General features: G+C 42.8%; 1 protein-coding gene across 3 annotated transcripts in view; it reads left to right on the forward strand.

Annotated features, from left to right (window-relative positions):
* LOC142951627 (helicase ARIP4-like) overlaps positions 1-21,113 on the forward strand; it is a 50,949-nt gene that overhangs the window by 10,385 nt on the left and 19,451 nt on the right. The window contains exon 2 of one of the 3 annotated variants that reach the window (XM_076093296.1): positions 3,985-4,154. In XM_076093296.1, coding sequence (XP_075949411.1) covers positions 4,031-4,154 — 124 coding nt within the window. In that variant the 5' untranslated portion in view covers positions 3,985-4,030. Of the gene's footprint in view, positions 1-3,984; positions 4,155-14,836; positions 15,273-17,553; positions 19,466-21,113 lie in introns of those variants that run through there. The other 2 variants (XM_076093304.1, XM_076093313.1) reach the window with 2 other exon arrangements.

The following is a 21,113-nucleotide window of genomic DNA, read 5'->3' on the forward strand; positions in this document are numbered from 1 at the left end:
TGACAGCACAGATTTAACATTAGCCTGGTTGTTAATTAAAATGGCTGTAATAACACCTAAATGCTCCTCTGGTGTCATTTGACTTTTTCACGTGAAAACTGTCTTGTTCAATGCCAAAACCACAGAATTCGCCGACGATGCACCCTGTGGAGGTTGTCAGATCAGTGCAGAGCAGAAAGCAACTTATTGCGACGTTTGTAGGTTTGTAAGCTCCTTAGTTAGCTTTTATGGACACAACGTGTCAAACACCTGCACAGAACAGTGTAATGCAATCCATTGCAACATCCCTGCAGTAAATCCTACCTTTGTGAAGCCTCATTTTGGAACTATGTCAAGGATTTACACGCACTTCGGTGGTCATAAATTGGGGCTGTATTTTGTGGCGAATGGGTTTTTATTGCATTTCAACGTGTTCGTATCATTTTTCACACCAGTGGACATCTTTCATAAAACTGAGTCAATACAGAGTCTTGAGAAACGCTGCACGTAATCTCCAGCCCTAAATGCCTGACATGAACTGAGTTGGCCTGCATTCCACTGGTGTATAAAGTTACATAAAATCTGATGGCGATAAATGAAGCGTTTTTTTGGCTGGTCGTGACTTCCAAGTAATGTAAGCTAATAACACGCTGTACGGTGTGTCTGCGGGAGTTTCATGAGAACGTTTTCTGTACATTTTTAAAGGTACAGTTACAATAGTTCCATCTGCTTCGGTACCAGTCATGTTTTTAGCAGTGACCTCTTGATGACGGGTTCTCCATGTCGGTAACAAGATAGTTACTCTGTTGGGCTTTGAATGGCAGCCTTATACATAGCTGCACAAACAGTATGTTCACAAGTAACGGCCGCACATAACGGCCCCCGAGCCAACGTCTGCAGCCAACACCTGGCATTTAATGCTGCATAAGAATTTCACTGATCCAAGAACTGTATGTGCTTGTTCCCAATTCACTGGAGTGCACTTTTCCCAACAACGTGTTCTGTGGCTGATAACGTAATAATAGTGTCTGATTCTTTGTGAGGAATCGGCAATTAGACGGGAACCCTGAGTGCTCAGTTTGTGATATTATGTGCAGGCCTACATGATGACTGGCCGTTTTACCAACTTATGTGAAGACCAAAAAACAACAGCAATTAAAGGACCTCTTGCAGTCATGTAATTAACTGGCTTCCAGATAATAACAGCATTTGTTATTTATTAAAAGAACATAAACTTATATTTAGTATTGTTGAGGGATATAGTGCCACAAAAAAGGTCCTTGGGAGGAGGTTGTGTAGGATGTTTGGGTCGCACAGAGCAACTGAAACCACAGGTCACGTCCTGTCATACAGACAGTAAATATTGCTTTCTTCTACAGGAACTGTGTGTAGGATTTAGTTGCATCTAGTGCTGAGGTGGCAGATTGCAACCAACTATACACCCTCTCAGCTCACACCTCCCCTTTCCAGGTGTTTTGCAGAACGACAGAGGCCTTTCAGGTAATGTAAAAACGTGAAAGGCCCTATCTAGAGCCAGTGTTTGGTTTATTCGTTTAGGGCTACTGTACGATATGGCGATTCTACAGTATATAAGGACAACATAGTTATGAATATTATATTCCATTTCCACCAAAGTATCCCCCACACTGTTCCCTAAACTGAAGGTGTTTTATTACCTTATTCCAGGGTAGGAAACAGTGAAGAATAAAATTAGACTTAATGAGAGCATGATGACTTTGCTCTCCAGCTTGCTGCGATCATGTGACATACGCTACAGCCATAAGCAAAGCTCAAAGCAGCTCAGATAACAACACACAGAGGGAGAGGGACTTCATTCTCACAGGTAGACATTACTCCACTTATCTTTACATAGCTAATGGTCGAGATGCTATATTGTGCTCTGAATAACAAATGGAGAACCTTTTAAATAGTTTATGTGATCTTATATACATCTCTATACCTGGCTATGTTTTGTGAAACCAGAACATCAGAGCAAAAGTGTCTTGGTCGTAGTGTTGTAAAACCGCCCCGTCTGGCCAATAAGTCAACTTGGCCGGAGCTACGTGTTGTGTAATCTGCTGAGTAACGTTATGCAAGGTGAGCTGGCAGGTGATCAGAGTAAACCTTGCTGTGATGCTGAGTGGGAGCGCACATCACTCAAAGCCTTTTTTTTTCAGCCAAGCGAGACAACTAAGGCGATAATTCTTGTTTACGGTGGTAAATGTAGGCCAAGGACGTGTTTCACCATAACTCGGGAGGTTTTGTGATTTAGACATTTTGTCTCCTTCGAGAAAATGCATCGAGAGAGTCGTGTTTTCTAAATGGCTCAGAATTTCTTTAATGTTGAGTGACATTACATTTTTGTGTTCCGTTGTACAAGATAATGATTATGATTCTTGTTGTACCTGACAGAATAGTGCTATAAAACTAAAAAAAAGGAAGAAAAGAAAAAGGTTTTTACTGGATCACAGCTGATAGTGAAGGGCATGGCAGGAGTCTGTGGTTTCAGATTATGACTGTCTCACTCTGGCACACAGAAAAAGACTGGGAGTAATACGAATGTAATTGCCCTGCTGCTGAGAGGTGGTGCTTTAAAAGCATCCCAGGAACTCTTGAGAGCTCTCTCACTGTGTGTCTCTCTCTGTGGTTCATTTCCCTCTTTACGTCGGCTCCTCAGCTCTGTCTTTCATCTGCAGGTCGTGATCTTTATGTCTCTCACAAATTACCTTTTTATATGCTCCTGATCTGCCTTTTAGTAAATTCAAAACCTTGGAGGTTAACTAAAAGAATCTGCAACAACATTTCCCCAGGAGAATGCACACATTATATAAATATGAGAATAGACTCAAATACTCAATTTTGAAGTCACTTAAAATGTCCTAAAATGACAGAATTCCCGACAGAACAGGCACACGCTGCATTTTGCAGAATTGAGACTTTTGCAATTTACTTTTTGATGTTTGGTCCACATGTCAATGATGCTTTGGGTGCAGGTTAAGGCACTTGTGCGGTGTGGCAGCTGTTCAGTATTTCTATAATTAAAAATGAGAAGTATATATAGACAGAAAAGTAAAAACTGTAGACTGAACCACCTCTTGTATTTTGGGGAAACTTAAAAGTACTTCAACAATGTTTACCCTGTATGAATACATGTTGGATTGGGACATTAAGGCAAGAGGAATTCTTAATCCTACAAATTCAATTCCAATAGCGGGTCACTTGTTATTTATCCGAACATATAATTAGTGATGGCACAAAGGAAGGAGGGGCGTGTGTACTTGTCTTTTTTTTCACTACAGTTCCGAAAAATAATTTCAACCACCCTGAAGTCAGTCGTCAAATATTCGAAAGGTTATCCTTTTACTTTGTTATTGTCATCTACAGTGGTATAAAACGCACAGTTCAAATTAATCGGGAATAAATTATTGGATTTTTATTAAAATATTTCCTTTGACCTAAAGGTTTAGCGCTGTTAGCACCGTTAGCTTTGAGCCGCCGTTGACATGTTGAGAGCTGTTGAGAGGCAATGACAATGCTCCCAATGTCGGATTTAGTCGTTAGCTTCATATTTAGCCATGCAGGCTGCTAACGTTAGCTCCCCTATTGCCAAGTATCTGTCTCACACACTTTATAAAAGAGTGTGTTCAACCACAGGTGTGTCGTACTTACGTGACTTTTTAACTTTATCTCTGCATAGACTCAGTTGTGCTCAGAGGTGTCTGCCACAATGATTGTGGTGTATGTTGGTAATTGTACTCCATGTGAGTGTACTTTTTTACTTTGTGCTGCTAGTTTCAGATTATGCAAAATCACCCAGTGATACTGTATCGAGGGCTTTGGAGTGAGGATAAAGCGGCAAAACGTTCTTCTCAAGAGAAAAGCCGAAAACCGTCAGAGGAGGAAGTCACTTACTGAACATCAAAAACACATTTCTTTTGTCTGTGTGTGTGTATATCTGTGTACTTGTTCATCTATTCATCCACACCTGTACCTTTTTTGTTTCAGGTGTGTAGTGCGGCCATGCTGAGGTAGCAGCAGCCTGCAGGTCAGGATGTCCGCTGAAGAAGAGGAGCGTCTGAATGGGAGGAAGAGGGCGAGAGAGATCGGCCACGTCACTGATGAAGACGAAGACAACGAAAGAGATGATGATGAGGAGGAGGATGAGTGGATACCTGGTGAGTCGGAATGCTCCAAGTACTAAAACACAAAGGATTATGGGTAAGAAAAGAGAGGTTGACAACTGACAAGCACAGTGAAACTAAAGGAGGACTGGCCATAGTTTTGCTACAATTCTTTCATTGTTTGCGTCTACTTTTTTAAAGACATAGAGCGGTTGGAACAAACTGCACCAGCGGCTGTACCGTCCGTGTGACCAGACGAGCTCTCCACATCAGCCTTTGACCTTCTGTCCCCCCTCAGGAAACAGACTCCTCTAAACTCCCTCGTCTCCTCTCACTTCTTCTGTTTCCAATATTTGTTACATAACCCAATGAATCATCATTGCTTCTATTAGACGCTGAGTTTGTGTGTGTGTGTGTGGGGGGGGGGGGGGGGGTCTCTTGCAGTGCTTTTGCTTTTGTGTGTAGGAGGTAAGATTTCAAGTTTGGTTGGATAACTAAAACGGTGTCAGTCTTTGGATGACTTTGAGCTCATTAAGGGGAAAGAACAGCCTGCGTTTTTTTAGTATTTCAAGTTTTTAGGCTCTGAAGTGTGGTGAGAGGGGCAGCACGATCAGAAAGCACCTTGTTGACTTGACGTCTAAACATTTCATAAACCTAATGTACCGTAGTAACGTTCCTCCCATGTGCTTTTTCAGTTGATGAAGTTCTGAGGTATTTAGGCGTGAACTAAATGAGATTAACTGCAGGAACTACAATCGTCCTTGAATGTAAAATCTGCCTCTTCCATTTTCGTTGGTGTTGATGTTTTTACTCGTCCACTCGTACTTTTGTCTCTATGAGCAGACCTTCAAATAGAGGACATTTTCTGTGGTGTTGACTTCTTCACAGGGCTGCTTGAGGATTACGATCACGCTTTAAAGTTATAAATAGGTAATCATGGTAAAGGAATAGGTCGTGCAATTATTGTTACGTAAATGAGGGCCGTAGTCGTACCCTGTCCTGGTCTGTTCCATCATTCCACAGTGAGTGGATTCTCAAGCTTATTATAAAAGCTAAACACCCTGCGCACACAAACAATCACAACATCCGTGTTTCTTTCCTCGTCTTTTCCAGGATGTCTTTATTTTTTTTCTGTCTTGATCACTTCATGTCCTCTCTCTCTCTTCGTCTTTAAAATATGAAACACCATAGAGTTAGAATGAGAACAGTCACTAATGAAATCAACATGGCACAATGAGCAGAGCAGCGGCCATTTTTCTGTGTACCAACGTATGAAGGCAAATCTGGCGATAGCTGCTGCGTGCAGGTTCAAACCACCCTTTTATGTGTTTACTTTGCTCCATTTCCAATTTGTGCAGTATACAGGTTCTTCACTTCCTTTGCGCGTCATCATAGTCACGTGATTGCAAAAAGGAGCTATAGAGAGCTGTGAGTCAGCGTTGGCTGACCCTCTTAACGTGGCAGATTGCTGGATATGTTTGGGCCTCGGCAGCAGAGACATGTGAAGAACTCTTCAACGGACACAGCCTGTACATGTTGTCCTAATTACAGCAGCAGTACCCCCGTTTCATATAGCCGTTATCCTAGTAATGTAGGCTCTCAATGTCTATGTGTGAGAGAGCGAGAGATGATGGTGATTATGATGCTGTACCAACAATCATCCAGCAGAAAGGGGATCAGGTTCCTTCCTGCGTATGTCCGGGCTTATAGGGCACTTTTACCTGAAATAATGAAATGATGAGGCCAGTTTTACAGGTTCTTTGATGGGGTTGCTGTTTGGCAGCCACATTTTAATGCACCTCTGAAAGTGCATCAACAAGGAGGACATTTTAAAAACAACCCTCTTGCTTTGTAACTGTGACAGAAACTAAAGCATACTAAATGTTCACTGTCTCACATGGTTATTCTGAAGCAGTACTCAATGAATGCAAAGACTTGTGATCTGCTCTTTGGTGGCGCTGCAGTACTAATTTCAGATTAGATTTTAGAGGAAACGGTGCATCGTTACAAAATAATTTCACTCCAGGTTAATATCAGACCACCTCAATGTGTCACTCAGAGAGAACCAGGACTTTGTGATGTAGCATTTCAAAATTAAAGCCCTTCAAAATCTATTTAATGAGCTAACTTCAAATCACATTCATGAGACAATTTGTCCAATTTCAGATTACATTTTAGAGGAAATGCACTTGCCCTGAGGGAGTGAACCGAGCAGATTACTGAAGCATTTATTTAAGTAACTATAAAAGTGTTCAGCAATCTTTTTGGGGTTTGAAAATATATGCGTTGTGCCACTATAGTGTCATCATTTATTATAGTGTCATCATTTAATCGCCTTAGCAGGTGGTGGAACTTTGTCTGTTTGTGCTCTTGAGATATTATCCCCGTCAACCACCTGCTTTAAAGTCCATCATCTCTCTGTCTTTAAAGCATCTACATATTATTTCTCCTGTGTGGTTTCCACCTCCTCTTTAAAGGCGCTCAATTCCAAATTTAGAGCAGGACGCCATTACTGCACTATATGTTTACATCAGCAAACGGTTGTTTGCTGCCAAAATAATGCTCTGAATTTCTAATATATAGCACTATTAAACAAAACCAATTCGATTTTAGAATACATTTGTACATGTTTCAGTAGCGTATAGAGCAGAATAAGTACAGAGTAAGTAGAAACGGAGAACACAGAGACGGGAATAATAAAGAAAGTGGGAGTTTAATAGAGTCATGTGACAACATCATCGCATATAGAATATGGAAACGTGTAGAAGTTAAGTTTGAAGCTCTATGAGGATTTGAAAAAATGAACGGCATCAACAGCACAGAAGGAAATTACAGTTTTGTGGATTATGAAAAAGCTAATTTGAGTACGGGACTGATGGTACCACCCTCAAGCACGACGTCCCGTCACATTGTTACAGATTTATTCCATACGTGCTTCTCTCTACAGCTGTCTCATGAACACTCTGCGTACCTCAGTCCTGTTTTATCAGACGCACAAGAAGTGATGCTTTTTATATTTTTGATTTTGTTTAAATAAGAGAAGATCAGGTGAATTTTTAGAAGGTTGAGTTTGTTGTTTGCTTGTCGGTGTCGTTTCGGGCTGTCATGGTGATCACTGGCATCACATAACACACATACGTGTGGGGAATGACACATTCTGCTGCTATTTGCAGGCAAGTTTTAAAAGTAATTTTCTGATCAGGGTTGTGTTTCTCTCTGTGTGTGTGTGTGTGTGTGTGTGTGTGTGTGTGTGTGTGTGTGTGTGTGTGTGTGTGTGTGTGTGTGTGTGTGTGTGTGTGTGTGTGTGTGTGTGTGTGTGTGTGTGTGTGTGTGTGTGTGTGTGTGCGTGTGTGTGTGAGAAATTCTCCTCATTTAGAAGTTTTAGAAGTGATGCAATAGAAATGTACCACTTGACTCAGATGGAAAGTCAAAAGAGACTTTTCCAAACATAATGCGTCTTTCAGTGTGAAGAACCTTGATTTAGAAACAGTCGTGTGGCTACTATAATGGTTTCCATTTCTATGACTTCCAGATGTATTTTCAAGTCAATATTGACAATTAGTCACAAATATCTACACAAATTGTGAATCAGTGTAGGTTTAAATAAGTGCAAGGACATACATGTGCAATCTAATGGGAATAATACATTTTAATAGAACATAAAACATAAAGCGTGGCTATATCCTCAGTGACTAAGTTCAATAGAAAATAATGAAATGGCAGATAACCTTACAAAAAGATCAGCTAGTACTTAACCTTAAAAAGCAAAATTCTATATCGCTAAACTGTAAGATATGCAGTCATCTGATAGACAATGATTATAATAAAGTATTTATATCGCATCAATGTTACAAAGGGCTGAACACAAAGCAAACTAAACAAAGATACAAGAATACAGTTAAGACAGAAATCAGTCTAACGGACTCGAGATAAAAATAAAAAATGTTCTCAAGCATAACAAAAACACGGCGTACACATTTAGCTAATCACTGAATATGAGTTTTAGGAATTTTAATGTGATTTTGGCAGAGCCAGATTGGCTCATGAGGAGCCTCTTAAAGTTAATCTGTATATCAGTGTAGTGATGCCAAAAGGGGAGTGACACGTTTAGTACTTTTTGTACTAGTTGGAGCATGTTGAGTGCTTCTTCGGATCATTTCATTTGTCCCAATATGAGGAAACAAACCAAAACGTTGTCACCTCTGCATCTTTTAAAATTAAAAGCTGGTTGAATTTAGGAAATCCAAGACTTCCTTTACCGTTCACTGCTCATTGTTAACGGTCCGAGCAGCAACTTGAGATGCATGACTGGAGTAGGAGTCTAAATCGAAAATCATCGTCAGACAATTGTGTGTGTGTGTGTGTGTGTGTGTGTGTGTGTGTGTGTGAGTGAGTGTGAGAGAGAGAGAGAGTGAGTGAGTGAGTGAAAGAAGGAAGCTATTCGTCAAAAACTGACAATGAGAAATGAACTCGGGGAGGTGGTACCACTCCCCAAAAATAAATCCTCCTCCTCAGCAACACCGTGCTGCTGGGATGTCTGTTCTGGGTCAAGTGTGTGTGGGTGTGTGTGTATGAGAAAGATTCTGTGTGTAAACAGACTGAGGTGTGTGTGTATGTGTGCTACATGTTATTGGCTCTCTGAGCTCAGATGAGGCTGTCATGAGGTTTAGTCACATCTTTCATAAGACCCACACACACACACACACACACACACACACATATATATACAAACACACACACACTCTGACTCCAGAGAGCAGCAGAGTAATAGTCCGTTAATTAGCCTGTTGCTCCCCCGCCTGTGTGTAGGCGTGGGCAAGCAGAGTAGACTCTCTCTCTCTCTCTCTCTCTCTGAAGAAAAACAAGTAAACATGTTTACTCCCACGAATGCCACAGACACCTGTTGGTTTAATCAGCGGCAAGATGCATCACCTTGCCAACTTCCATCGATACTGCACCGGTGGAACACCAGGCGGTTGAGTATATGTTGAACTTAGATATTGAACAAAATTTTTTTTTTGCCCGGAGCCCGAGTCCTACCCAATAGGCTACTTATATTTACCTAAATGTTAACTGACACACTGAGATATCAGCTGTATACTTACTATGACACACCGTTACTTGATCCAAATCCTGAAGGTCCTGGTTCTGAAGGTTTAACTGTCAGAACAGGATCAGCTGTTGCAGTTGTCTGAACTACAGAGGGTCTTGTTCAGCTGAGTTACAAAGTGGACGTACTTCCCTCACAAATGATCTTCAGTAGAATACAGACACACGCCTGCAGAGAGCACTTATGTGGTGAATGATCTTTGAAAGATATCTTCTCTGCACAAAAGCGATTCACAAAAGAAACTGGCTTGTACACTTATCAAAGAAACCTCAGCTTGCCATGCTCAGACATGGTTTTATGTTTACGTTTGCAACACTCGGAGGTTGGGCATTTCAACTTTGGAAAACCCCGGCCTTTGAGCTTCTAGAACGCAGCATTAAACCACCAATCAGACAGAAAGGAGAGCAGAGACACAACACCAGCAGGATGAGGTGAACTAAACAGTCAAGTTCAGACAAAAATGTGATTCTCTTTATTTACCATCCATTAAAATATGCTCGCTGCAGTCAGGTGTGTGTGTGTGTGTGTGTGTGTGTGTGTGTGTGTGTGTGTGTGTGTGTGTGTGTGTGTGTGTGTGTGTGTGTGTGTGTGTGTGTGTGTGTGTGTGTGTGTGTGTGTGTGTGTGTGTGTGTGTGTGTGTGTGTGTGTGTGTGTGTGTGTGTGAGTGTGTGTGTGTGTGTGTACACTTCAGATCAGGTGAGGTTGTGACTCGACAAACCAGGTTTGAATAGTTGGAATAACTCATCAGTCTAACCAAATCTTTGATTTGAACCATGAGTTAGCCGTGGATCTCATAACCAGAACTCATTTCCACGTCTCTCACACTGTGGAGTCCCACTTGTGTGATCGACATGAGTTCATTTATTATCAGATGGTGATCGGTCAGGAGAGGAGAATCCCTTATCTGAGAGTTTTCAGAGACGGACATCAGACACATATCTGGTACTCAGAAAAGAAAGAGGAGGGAAATAAATGACACGGGGCAGATAACATCTTTACAAAACCCAAATGTTTGCAGGCAATGCAAACACTAATTATTCAGCTAAAAAGCTTTGGATTTAATACGCCTACCATGTCATGATCCTCAATAAATCTGGAGCTTTTAAATCATTTTAGCAATCTTTAGAACACAACCATATATTTCATGACTGTGGTCAGTGGTACGGCTGTCGTTCACACCAAAAAACAGCCGAAAAATCCTTCACTTGTAGAAAGGAAATAAGCACAAGGTCATTTGAACCTCTGATTCTGTTAAACCAGCATAAAAAAGACCTTATAGTGCTCAGAAAAAAAACTACACTTTCATTTTATATCTGCAGAACAGCTGCTGAACTACAAGTATTTCCTCAAGTATATCTAAAGCTTCATTAACCTTGTATTGTTTGTTATGTTGGCTTCAAAGACGTCACGGGTAAATGTGAACCAGAGCTCCTGTGTGTCCTCTAACTGCTTTAATAACTGAAACAATAGAAATAGAAGCAGTAGTATTGACACATACTATCTACACATTTTACACTTTCTTCAGGGACACCCTCTACACACACATTCAAACCTGACAGATGCCCAATACAACCTCAATCTGATCCCATGTTGCTCTGCAGGCAGCATGTGTTTCATCATTTGAAATAAAAGCAGCAGCAGCAGCATATGTGAAGTGTTTATAGCGGCAAAAGACACACAGAGATGTTACAGTTTGATGCTGCGTCGTTGCTCGTTACAGGGAATGGATCTGATTGGCTGAAGGACGTGGACACTGCACACTATATTGGACGGTGATGCCTCAGGTGATAAGCTTAATGATATTTTTATGTCTTTAAGGGTCTCGTCCACTTTTCAGCCAAACATGTGTTCACAAAATGGCAGTTTCACACGTCTTTGCTGCAGTTACTTTCTTACAGTTATTTGCAGAAACAACTTTGGTCTGTGTCACAAATGCGCACACAATACATTTCATTACTATAAGTCAAGTAAAGGATCTGAATTCTTCTTCTGAAGCAGTGCACAAGAATACAAAATACTGTGACTCAAAATGCCATCTCTCTCGCTCTCGCTCTCTCTCGCTCGCTCTCGCTCTCTCTCTCTCGCTCTATTGGTCAGTGTAGGTTATGTAAACAGTGAAATGTGAGCCTTGCTTCCTCACAGGAGGGAGGCATGGCTGGATGGAGAACTGTGGTAGTGGGGCAAAGGTGAATGTGTGTGTGTGTGTTGATGCTGAGCCAGGCAGTTCTCTGCTTCACATTGCTGCTGTCACCGCCTCCTCTCACCTCCTCCCCCCCCCGCCTCAGTGTTTCTCACTGCGCTGCTCCTCCCCCAGGCTCCACAGCAATGTGGGTTAGTGTGTGCAGCCATGTGGGGCTGGGCTCTCACCTTCAAGTGTGTGTAAAGTGATCTGTGAGGATGATCCCACACCACCACCGAGGGTTTAAAGGAGTCCTGAAGTTCACAGGATTGTTTTGATTTTTTCTCTCCTCCTGATTGTTTTTTGATCATTGACTTCATCATTTCATCTGTTCGACTGCTTTTTTATCCGTAGCTTACTATTTAATTTCCACTCTTTCATCGATCTTTTTCTTCCTTCCTTTCTTGTTCTCCAAGCTTATCGCTCCTCTTTTCTGTGTCTTCCTCTCGTCTTTCATGTATTTCCTCTTCCTCTTCCTCACCTTGGTCATCTCCAGTTTCCAATTTTTATTGGATATACTCTCCGTAATTCTCTGTAATTCCTCTTGCCACACTCTGTGTTGCTGGTATTCACATTGACGTGTTTATTGGCGTTTACGATGTGTGACACTGTCCTGCGAAGCCAAACGAGAGTTTTAGGTTTAAGGAGCACATGACGTAATTCATCTTTTTTCATTTTAATGCCAGGTGTGGACTGATCTCAGATCTATATTTGCAAAGTAACTGTTGCCTGCTGAGAGAAATAAAGCCTTTTTTAACATTAAAGACTCCAAAAATGTGACAAATTTGATTTGAATCAATTTTAATTTAGGTGAGAATTCCTGTTCACTATACTCAGGAAACTGAGCCAAAATGGACTCATTTTATTTTGGATATTTTTGCTAAATGTAAGTTGTAGACTAAATAAAAGGAGCGTTTTACAACATATAAGGCATTTACAGGCCATCACAACACCACAAACTGACGCTGAAACGTTGAGCTGAATCTACTCTCTGACTTCGTCTCAACAGTTATTGATTTCACATTCAAAGCTTCACAAAGAAGCAGTCGAATTCACTTGTACTGCAGAGCTCTGTCAACCTACCTACCATAGTTTAAAGTGGACACGACTTGCTATGAGCGACCTAGAGTATAGTTATTCTATACATGCCTCAGTCTGTCCAGACTAATGATGGTGATTAAAGTTGGGATTCATATTTTGATTGATTTCTTTTGTTAATATAATGATGCTTTGGCCGGTTAATACCTTCCTCTTTCTCTTTCAGTCATTATATCTTCTCCTCCTCCTCCTCCTCATTCCCACACAGTTTTATCTTCATACACTCAAATTTCAGTCCGTCTTGAAGGGATTTGATATTATTTCGAATGTGTTGTTGTTAAAAGAGAAGTCGTGATCTTCACAAGATTCCAGCGAAATTACCACAAATCAACACGTCCAGATGTTGTAGTAAACGCTCTTCCTCTCACCCTCTTTCCATCTCTTTGCTCGTCCATCTCTTCCTGCTTTAACACCATTAAACCTGTTACCTAAGGCAGCTTCTCTAGAGGGGGCGTGGCTTGCTGACATCACACACACACTCCTGTGTCAGTTGGCCAGGGGGAGGGCAGAAAGAGAGGGAGGAGGAGGAGGAAGTAGACGTGAAAACCAGCACAAGGTGGGAGGGGGGGGTTTCCTACACACGACAGGCCGGGGCAGCTTTTCAGCGACTCATTGTTTTGTAATTGTCCCAATGGCCTTCTGTCCTCACTGGAGTGCCGGTAAAGCTGCGAGACGACACTAGAGCTGGATGTTGAGAGCCTCGCACACACACACACACACACACTCACACGGTTTGGACGGGACACTGATTGTGTCAGCGGCACGAAGGAGGAGCACGTAAGGGCCGGAGTGAGTTTCTAACATTGAAAGTGCAGAGGAGGCATGGATCTCTCACCAGAGTAGGAATCAAAAGCAGCTCTCAGCCACATGACATGGGTGAGTAGCTCAAATTCTTTTTTTGACTCACTTGTTCAGTGTGTCACTGCTTCCCTTGTTAGTTGGCAGTTTTTATTTTTATTTTTGGGGGGTAGGTTTCTTGTCACCTCTCTTAATCCTGAAATCTCTTCTTATGTCTTCTTATAAGTGCATGTATGCCGGAACAGCTATCACACTGACCTATATGTAGCGCCGTGCCAAGTCTGTGGCCCGGGCTACTCAGGCAGAGCAGAGCTCGGAGGTTTCATTAGTTGTGTTATGAAATGGATGCAGTAGTTGTCCTTGTTCCCAAAAACTGTATCCTTATCTCAATTCACAACAACTTTAGTGTCATTTTATGTGGATAAAACTCAATTCATGTGGGTGAATTGTCCCCTTTTAAGCAGACACTGGCATGACGACTTAGGCTGCTGTTTCTAGAAGAAGCCTGAATTTAGTGTGATCTCTGTTATTCCATTCAAAATCAGTTGTTGCCGCTGAAAGTAGCCTCTAGTGTTGGAGCAATGAGCCATTTAATCCAGGGTGAAGTGTTTCCTGTAACTCTTCATAACAGTGCTCCTTCAGGTCTGTGGAAAACTGTAACAAATTGGATTAATTAGCAGCAGAAATCCGACAAATTTGCCTCTGGACATATTGTACTCCCTTTGGATGGACGTACAGTTGTCAGTGTGCTGTTATACTTCTGCTTAGTTATTTTAACAAGCAAACATAAAACACCACAAAGTTCGTGTGAGACTTTTACAAACAAGGATTGTACAAAAATGTACATTTTGTGATTCTAGGCTGGTGCTAAAGTAACTCCAGAGCTGAGAATTAGAGGTTGTTGTTTTTGTCCAGTGAGAAAAGGCCTTAACTGACGTAGATCTCGTTTAGTAACAAGTGAAGGAAACTGTTGCGAGCATTTTGCTTTTTAAAAGCCGTTCTTTGACACATGAGATCCAAGACAAAGTTAAGAGTAAATTACCTTTAAAAAACAGCGTTTGCTGAATAAAATCTAAGCTTAGCTGCAGGATAACCACTAAGTATTAGAGAACGGTTCAGCATGGATCATGTAACTTTTATGACTTGAGTTAGTGAGCCGGGGTTTTTCAGGGACCTTAACACACATTTCTTCAACCACATTCCTCCTCTGTGCCCTTCATTCTGCTTCACATACACACACATACACACATACACACACACACACACACGTACAAGCTGTCGTCTGTCTAGGTCAACAGAGCCCCCCCCCCTGTCATTTACAAGCGTCCATGTGTGAGAGGAAGGAGGCTATTAGATTGACATAGCACTTAAAACAACCAAATTCTTCATCCCATAATTTGTGTTGCAGTGTGAAATAAGAGTACTGTTAATATCGGACACATATTAATACTTTCTAATTTAGTTGTGTGTGTACTTTAATGTATTTATTGACTGACCAACAAACACACAAACAGGCCGCATGAATGTGTGGGCGGCTGCTTCCGTACATGCTCTGTGTTCCTGGGTGTGTTTTTAGAAAGGGGAGGGGATAAGGGACGATCGGCCGATGCGAGTCCCCCCTCAGTGGGGCCCCGGCTTCAGCACGAAGGGTTATGTAAGTTTTTCAACTGCCAACCCTCCTGCATGCCTCTGCCTCACACTCTCATTGCATTTTACCAGAGAGGAGCACACAGAGCAGTCGGCTAGTAGTCAGTGAGGCAGTCAGTCACCAAAGACCGGCCGGGTTCAAAACAAGGCTGAGGAGAGGAGAAACACGCCTCCCGCTTTGCTTCTTTATAAAGTTCTTTATCCTTGAAAGAGGGAAGCGTTTTCTGTGAGTTCAACAGCAGGAGATAAAAGAGGAGAGGAAGAAGGAAAGCTGAGAAGAAGGACTCTCGTCTTTACTCGATAACCATGCTGCTCCTGGAAGAAACGGAGTCATTCACAGGTAGGTGACATCATCATCACCCCCGACCCGTGAGGCAGGGTTGGCGAAGGGACGATTCCCTGACCGTCGAGGAAAAAGGATTATAAAGTTTGCTAGAAATAAGAAGGATGGCTGGATAAATCTGTAAGTAGCGTAGAGGGGAAACACAAGGGGATGCAGAAAGGTTTGGGACGGGTGATGCGCCGAGAACAGGAAGAAATGCTGCAGAGAAAGCATCTAATGAGAGGATGACTTCCAGCAGCATCCGGCGAGGAGATGAATGTGGGTAAAAGAGGACGTGATGAGCAGTAAAGGAGGTGTTTGATGTTTACAACCATCTCAGAAGTGTCTAGAATGTGCAGTAGCTGATTGACGCCCGTCAAGTTACTTAACCTTGTTGTGTAACACCGGATCCATACCTGCTTAAGCATGCACGGTCCATCCATCTCCTCGTATCTCTATTTTCTCTCTCTCTCTTCTATCGCTTCACATCTTCTCACCTTTAACTCACGTTCGTCCATCTCCCCACTCCCTCCATTCTATTCTTCCCATTTTCTCCCCCTGTCATCCCTCCCTCCATCTTTCAGCCGGTCTCTCCCACGCGTGCCCAGCTCTCTCTCTCTCTCTCTCTCTCTCTCTCTCTCTCTCTCTCTCTCTCTCTCTCTCTCTCTCTCTCTCTCTCTGTCTCTGTCTCAGACCCGTGTCTCCCATTGGCTGTCTCTACGGTTACCTAAACCAATGCCGTTTCGTGATTGGTGGACCCGGCTAGGATTGGGCCATGCTGGAAGTGTGAGCATGTGGAGGCAGGAAAACATTTGGTTCATCCGACCAGCGGGTTAGGGGGGGTGAACGTGTGAGGAGGCAGGCGGGGACAGAGCGTCGCCGCAGTCTGTCTGGATGGATGAAAGTAAAATCCATAAAGGGCTTTCTTTTTATGTGACATGCTTCATTTATTCATATTTTCACTCCGCAAAGATCAGCAAAACCTAAAGAAAGACAGTACCACTAAAAAGTTAAATATTTGAATACTCTATGAAGTGATTTGTGCCATGAATTTATGGCATGAAATTTGCTGATGTCTTCTTACTGTAAAGTGTAGTCTGTCATTCCTTCTACTGTTTCTGCACATTGGATTTAAAGTTAAAGTTCAAACAGCTGACTTTTAGCTTTAATTGATGGGTGCGAGAATTACAGGCCTTTTTATGCACCGTCTGCCAATTTTAGGGCACTCAACTACATGGACATGTTAACATTAACAGAATAAAGTCAGTTGTAAATTGACCGTCCAATACCTCCGACTCACAGACCCTCAGAAGGTGAAACATAAAGTCAGGTGGATTAAAGTCGTGACTGAAGTTTGGCCCTAATAAACTCTCAATGTTTAGTATCGTTTTCCTGTTGCCTCGTCTTAAATGTCCTCCAGTGTTCCCACCAATATAGATGTGAACACTCACAAATTAAAGCTATAAGTCAACACGAGCAGTAATTGTTTCATTTTAAATCCATTGTGCCGGAGTACAGAGACGAGACGATGAAACACATATTACTGAAGGTTACAAAAGCAGTGGAAGATCATTTAGCCCAGGGCGAACGATGACATGACAAGAAAACAACCGTGCAAACAAAAATGTTTCTGAAAAGATCCTCGGATCATTATTTAGATTTATTTATTTTTCTATCCTGAAAAAACACGTCGTCGTCGGTTTAGGTTTTGCTCGGGGTGCACCGTGTTCCGCCGTGTCTGCGTCTCACCGTGTTGGCATCTGTCTAGAGAAGCATTCACATGGATCCTGCATGAAAAACATAACAAATGTCCACAATATACGCTCGTAACTCTTGGGATTGCTCCGGGTGTTTGGCTGGTTGTGAAAAGAGACACTAAACGCTAAAGGAACACACTGTTCTCCCTCAAATTGTGTGCGTGCGTGTGCGTGTGTGCGTGTTCTTCCTGCGAGTACAATCTGTCCATCAGTGACGAACCGCTTATTTTAAAAAAAGAAAGTGAGACAATGAACAGCTCTGTGGTGCAATATAACAGGAAGGATCTTGTTGTACTGTTTCTTTTTCTCTCTCTGGCACACGCTGTTCGGTTGTAATTGGCCTTGGCATGCCGGGCAGGAACAACCTGTACAGTTTCAGATCAGTGGCGGCTCGGGCCGAGCGCCGGGAACACGTGTAGCCGGCTGCTTTCATAACGCCACAGCTCAGAGGATGCTGGCTTTGCCAGTCCGGCCACATGGCTCTAATTCCCACTTCCCTAAACGTCTAAGGGTTTTAGATCTCTCTGCTTCCCCCCTGTTGGATCATACAACTGCTTTCTTTGTTCTCCTTCAATATAAATATCCTCCTCTTTTAAGTTCTCTTTGTTGGGCGATGGCTTATTTTTTTCCTCATCTCGGCGCTGCACGATGCCCCTTCCCTTTGATCCCCCCCTCCTTTCCCTTCTCTGCTTCTTCTTCTGCTCGTTCTCTCATTCCTCAGGTTTTATTAGTCTTACAGATTATAGATCCCCATAAGAGTTCATCTCTAACTCTATTGTTTTTTTTTAATCCCTCTGCTAAAATAAGACTTTTAATGTCCTCTTAGGGCCTGTTGTGCCACAGTCGTTAAAAACATACGACGCCACGCAGCCCCCATGGCCGACGTCCTGCGTTACCTGTTGAGAATTGTAATGAACAAATCCCTTCTTTAATTTAAAGTAAACGACGTAATACATTTGAGTCTTACAATCCTCTTCTTTGAGGTCAGCATGCAGGTAAAGCTACGACAAACTCTGAATCTGCTGATGCACCAACGGATTCAGACACAGTGAAATGCCTGTGTGTAGTCTGATGTATTTCTGTGGCGCTGTAAAGGTCTGGGTGTTTTGTTTTTTTGAGTAGGTCAGATTTCTTAGACGTTGATCCGAGGCTGAAAGTACACACCGTGTTCTGAATGCTGCTAACAAGAGCTTATGTAACAGGCTATAGTATGACCAGCACAGGGATAATGGGTGGCAGCCTCCAGACGTGTGTGTGTGTGTGTGTCTGTGTGTCTTCCTCTTCCTCCTCAGCAGCAGTGACACACTAGCCTACAAAGTGAGCATTCCACCTCCTCTCACCCTTCTACTGCTCTCTCCCTCTATCGCACAGTCATTGTCTTTCTAGCTTTTTATTCCCGTCTGTGCCGTGTTTGTCATTTCTCTGACACACACACACACAGTGGGAGGGTTTCATAACTCACCTGCCTCGCTCTAATAAAGCGGCCTTAATAACTCATTCAGGGCAGCCTGTTATATAAGAGGTGTGTGTGTGTGTGTGTGTGTGTGTGTGTGTGTGTGTGTGTGTGTGTGTGTGTGTGTGTGTGTGTGTGTGTGTGTGTGTGTGTGTGTGTGTGTGTGTGTGTGTGTGTGTGTGTGTGTGTGTGTGTGTGTGTGTGTGTGTGTGTGTGTGTGTGTGTGTGTGTGTGCCTGCCTGCCTGCCTGCCTGCCTGCCTGCCTGCGTACAGGACGTGAGGTTCTTGTGAACATGCTGGTTGTGTAACAGCCAGAGGCAGCGGTTACATAAGCGTTCCCCTTCGCCGACCAGCCTCGGCGTCGGTGGCCTCCCTGTCTGGGTGAGACTTGGTGTGTGTGTGTGTGTGTGTGTGCGTGTGCGTGTGCGCGTGTGTGTGTGTTGAAGCAAACGGGACTCTTAATAAAGCAGGTCGTCTTACTGTGTGCAGCAACCGTTTGAGGCGCGTCGAGGTGGAAATAAAAGGGAAAGTGAGACAAGTTTTGATTGTTAGGGATCCGTTTCAGTCATGTTGACCTCCTCCTCATTCAAACACAAACACCTAATCAAATCGGCTAAAGGATAAAATCATCCCCGTTTTCTGACGTCTGTGTTTTGCCATCCCATTTCAGTTTGCTGGGAAATGTAACCTTCTGCCCTTTATGCATTAAGAAATGCTTGTACAAGCGTTTTGCCTTGTTGGCTTGTTTGTCTGTGATTCTATTGGACAAATTAAGGAAATCGCCAACTTGTTTTACGTCCACTCATACGTCCTGTTTGTTTGTCTGAAACCACACCTGTATCTGCCCGTAGCTCCTCACAGGACGCTGATCGTTCCGTGCTCTGGCTTTTTGGACACGACCGCATTAGTTGAAGCCTGACCAGATGGATTTTTGTTTGATATGTGATGCCGGGATTCTCGCGGGATCTCATGACATAGCGAGAATCCAGCTGCCGTGCAAGGTAACCTGAATTCAATGTCCACCACACACCTTAAAGGTTGTTGTGTTTCCTGCAGCGAGAAGAGGCTGACAACCAGTTAACTTAAACTGGGTCCAGCTCTTATTGTTGTACTATTATTAACAACAATAATAATAATGTTAAATGCTTATGTTGCACATTGTATTTTTAAAACTTTGTGTACCCAGATTTTTTTAAATCAATTTTTTAAGCAAGATTTATTCTGATTTTAAAGATCTAGACCTTCTAAATATACACAGATCAATACTAAGATTGTTTTTCAAAATCAAGAGCCACTGGAGACTCATTCTAACAGCCAGGTGTGAACCTCACCAGCCTGGCATGTTGCCTCAGACTCGTGTTTTGCATCAAAAGCTGCCCTCTCTGAATTGTGTAAACAGCTGACTTTTGATAAACCTAATTCAATTTTTCCAAAGCTTGTTAAGTAACTATGAGAGAATAGATGTATTGATGCTTCCTAGTAGAGAGCGGCACAACATTGATTCATGTTTCTCTCTGGAAACCACAGAAATTGCCCTCTTACGAAGAATTATTTCTCCCTCCCATGTCCTGTCCACTTCCTGGAATCCCCCCCGCCCCGCCCCGTCTGTGTTGGATAACCAAACAGTTTGACCTCTTGTATGAAATGTATGACGTGGAGGATTCTCCGCCGCGTTCGTCCGCCGTCATCCATAATCTGTTGGAGGACAGCCGGCCGTGACACAGACAGACTGTCCACTTCTGCCGTTGGATTGATTTCAGGATGTAGGTCAGTGACTCACAGGGACGAGGAGCAGAGAGCAGGAGAGTTTAGACCTGAACAGATGGATTTGTTTGTTAAGGAAGCAACGACAGAACACACACACACACACGCACACCTAAAAATAGTGGATCTTTAATTCAGTGGCTTTGGAGTTTTCTTAGAAACCAGATCTCATTGGGGAAACCACAGACGGCTTCGTCTCAGTCTGCAAAGAATTATTAATGGAGCAGATCAGGGAAATGTCGTGTAACGACTTCCCAGATTTGAGATCTTTCCTGGTGTTTGGAGCTCGAGGGCAGTCGTTCATCCATCTGCTCCTGAGAAGTCCAGCGAAAACCTGCTTCAGTGCTGTCTCAAGCTGGTTCCAACACTGTTGAGTGAACACTTTGTATCACAGCCTGAATTTATCCCGTGAGGGTTTAGAGGGTTTTCACACCTAAGAGTAACGCTAGTTTGATCACAGAGGAGTTGATGGGACAACACATGGTGAGGTTTTCATATGCGGTATATTGTTGCTGCTTTTAAATACCGTATACATTCATTCTCTTTAGGGGGGTACAATGTTTCTGTCTCCTTTTCTTCCTCTAGTGTTTTAATCTTTTCTGTGGTTTCTCTCTTCTCTTTGAAACACTGACACACACAGACACACACACACACACACACACACACACACATACACACACACACACACTCTCAGAGGGCCATTGCATGGTTGCGGTGTTCATCAGCGCCGTGCGAGGAGTTATATAAACAGTTAACGTAAACGTAGTAGATGCAGTTACATAACCTTGTGGTCGCCAAAGGTGCCCACTGCAACCCCCCACACACACATACACACCAACGATGGTGAATTAGGTGCCGATGGCTTCACATTCTTTGGAGCCGCAT

The sequence above is a fragment of the Anarhichas minor genome, unplaced genomic scaffold, assembly GCF_050575085.1.
Source record: "Anarhichas minor isolate MPS153535 unplaced genomic scaffold, ASM5057508v1 ptg000003l, whole genome shotgun sequence".
Lineage (NCBI taxonomy): Eukaryota > Metazoa > Chordata > Actinopteri > Perciformes > Anarhichadidae > Anarhichas > Anarhichas minor.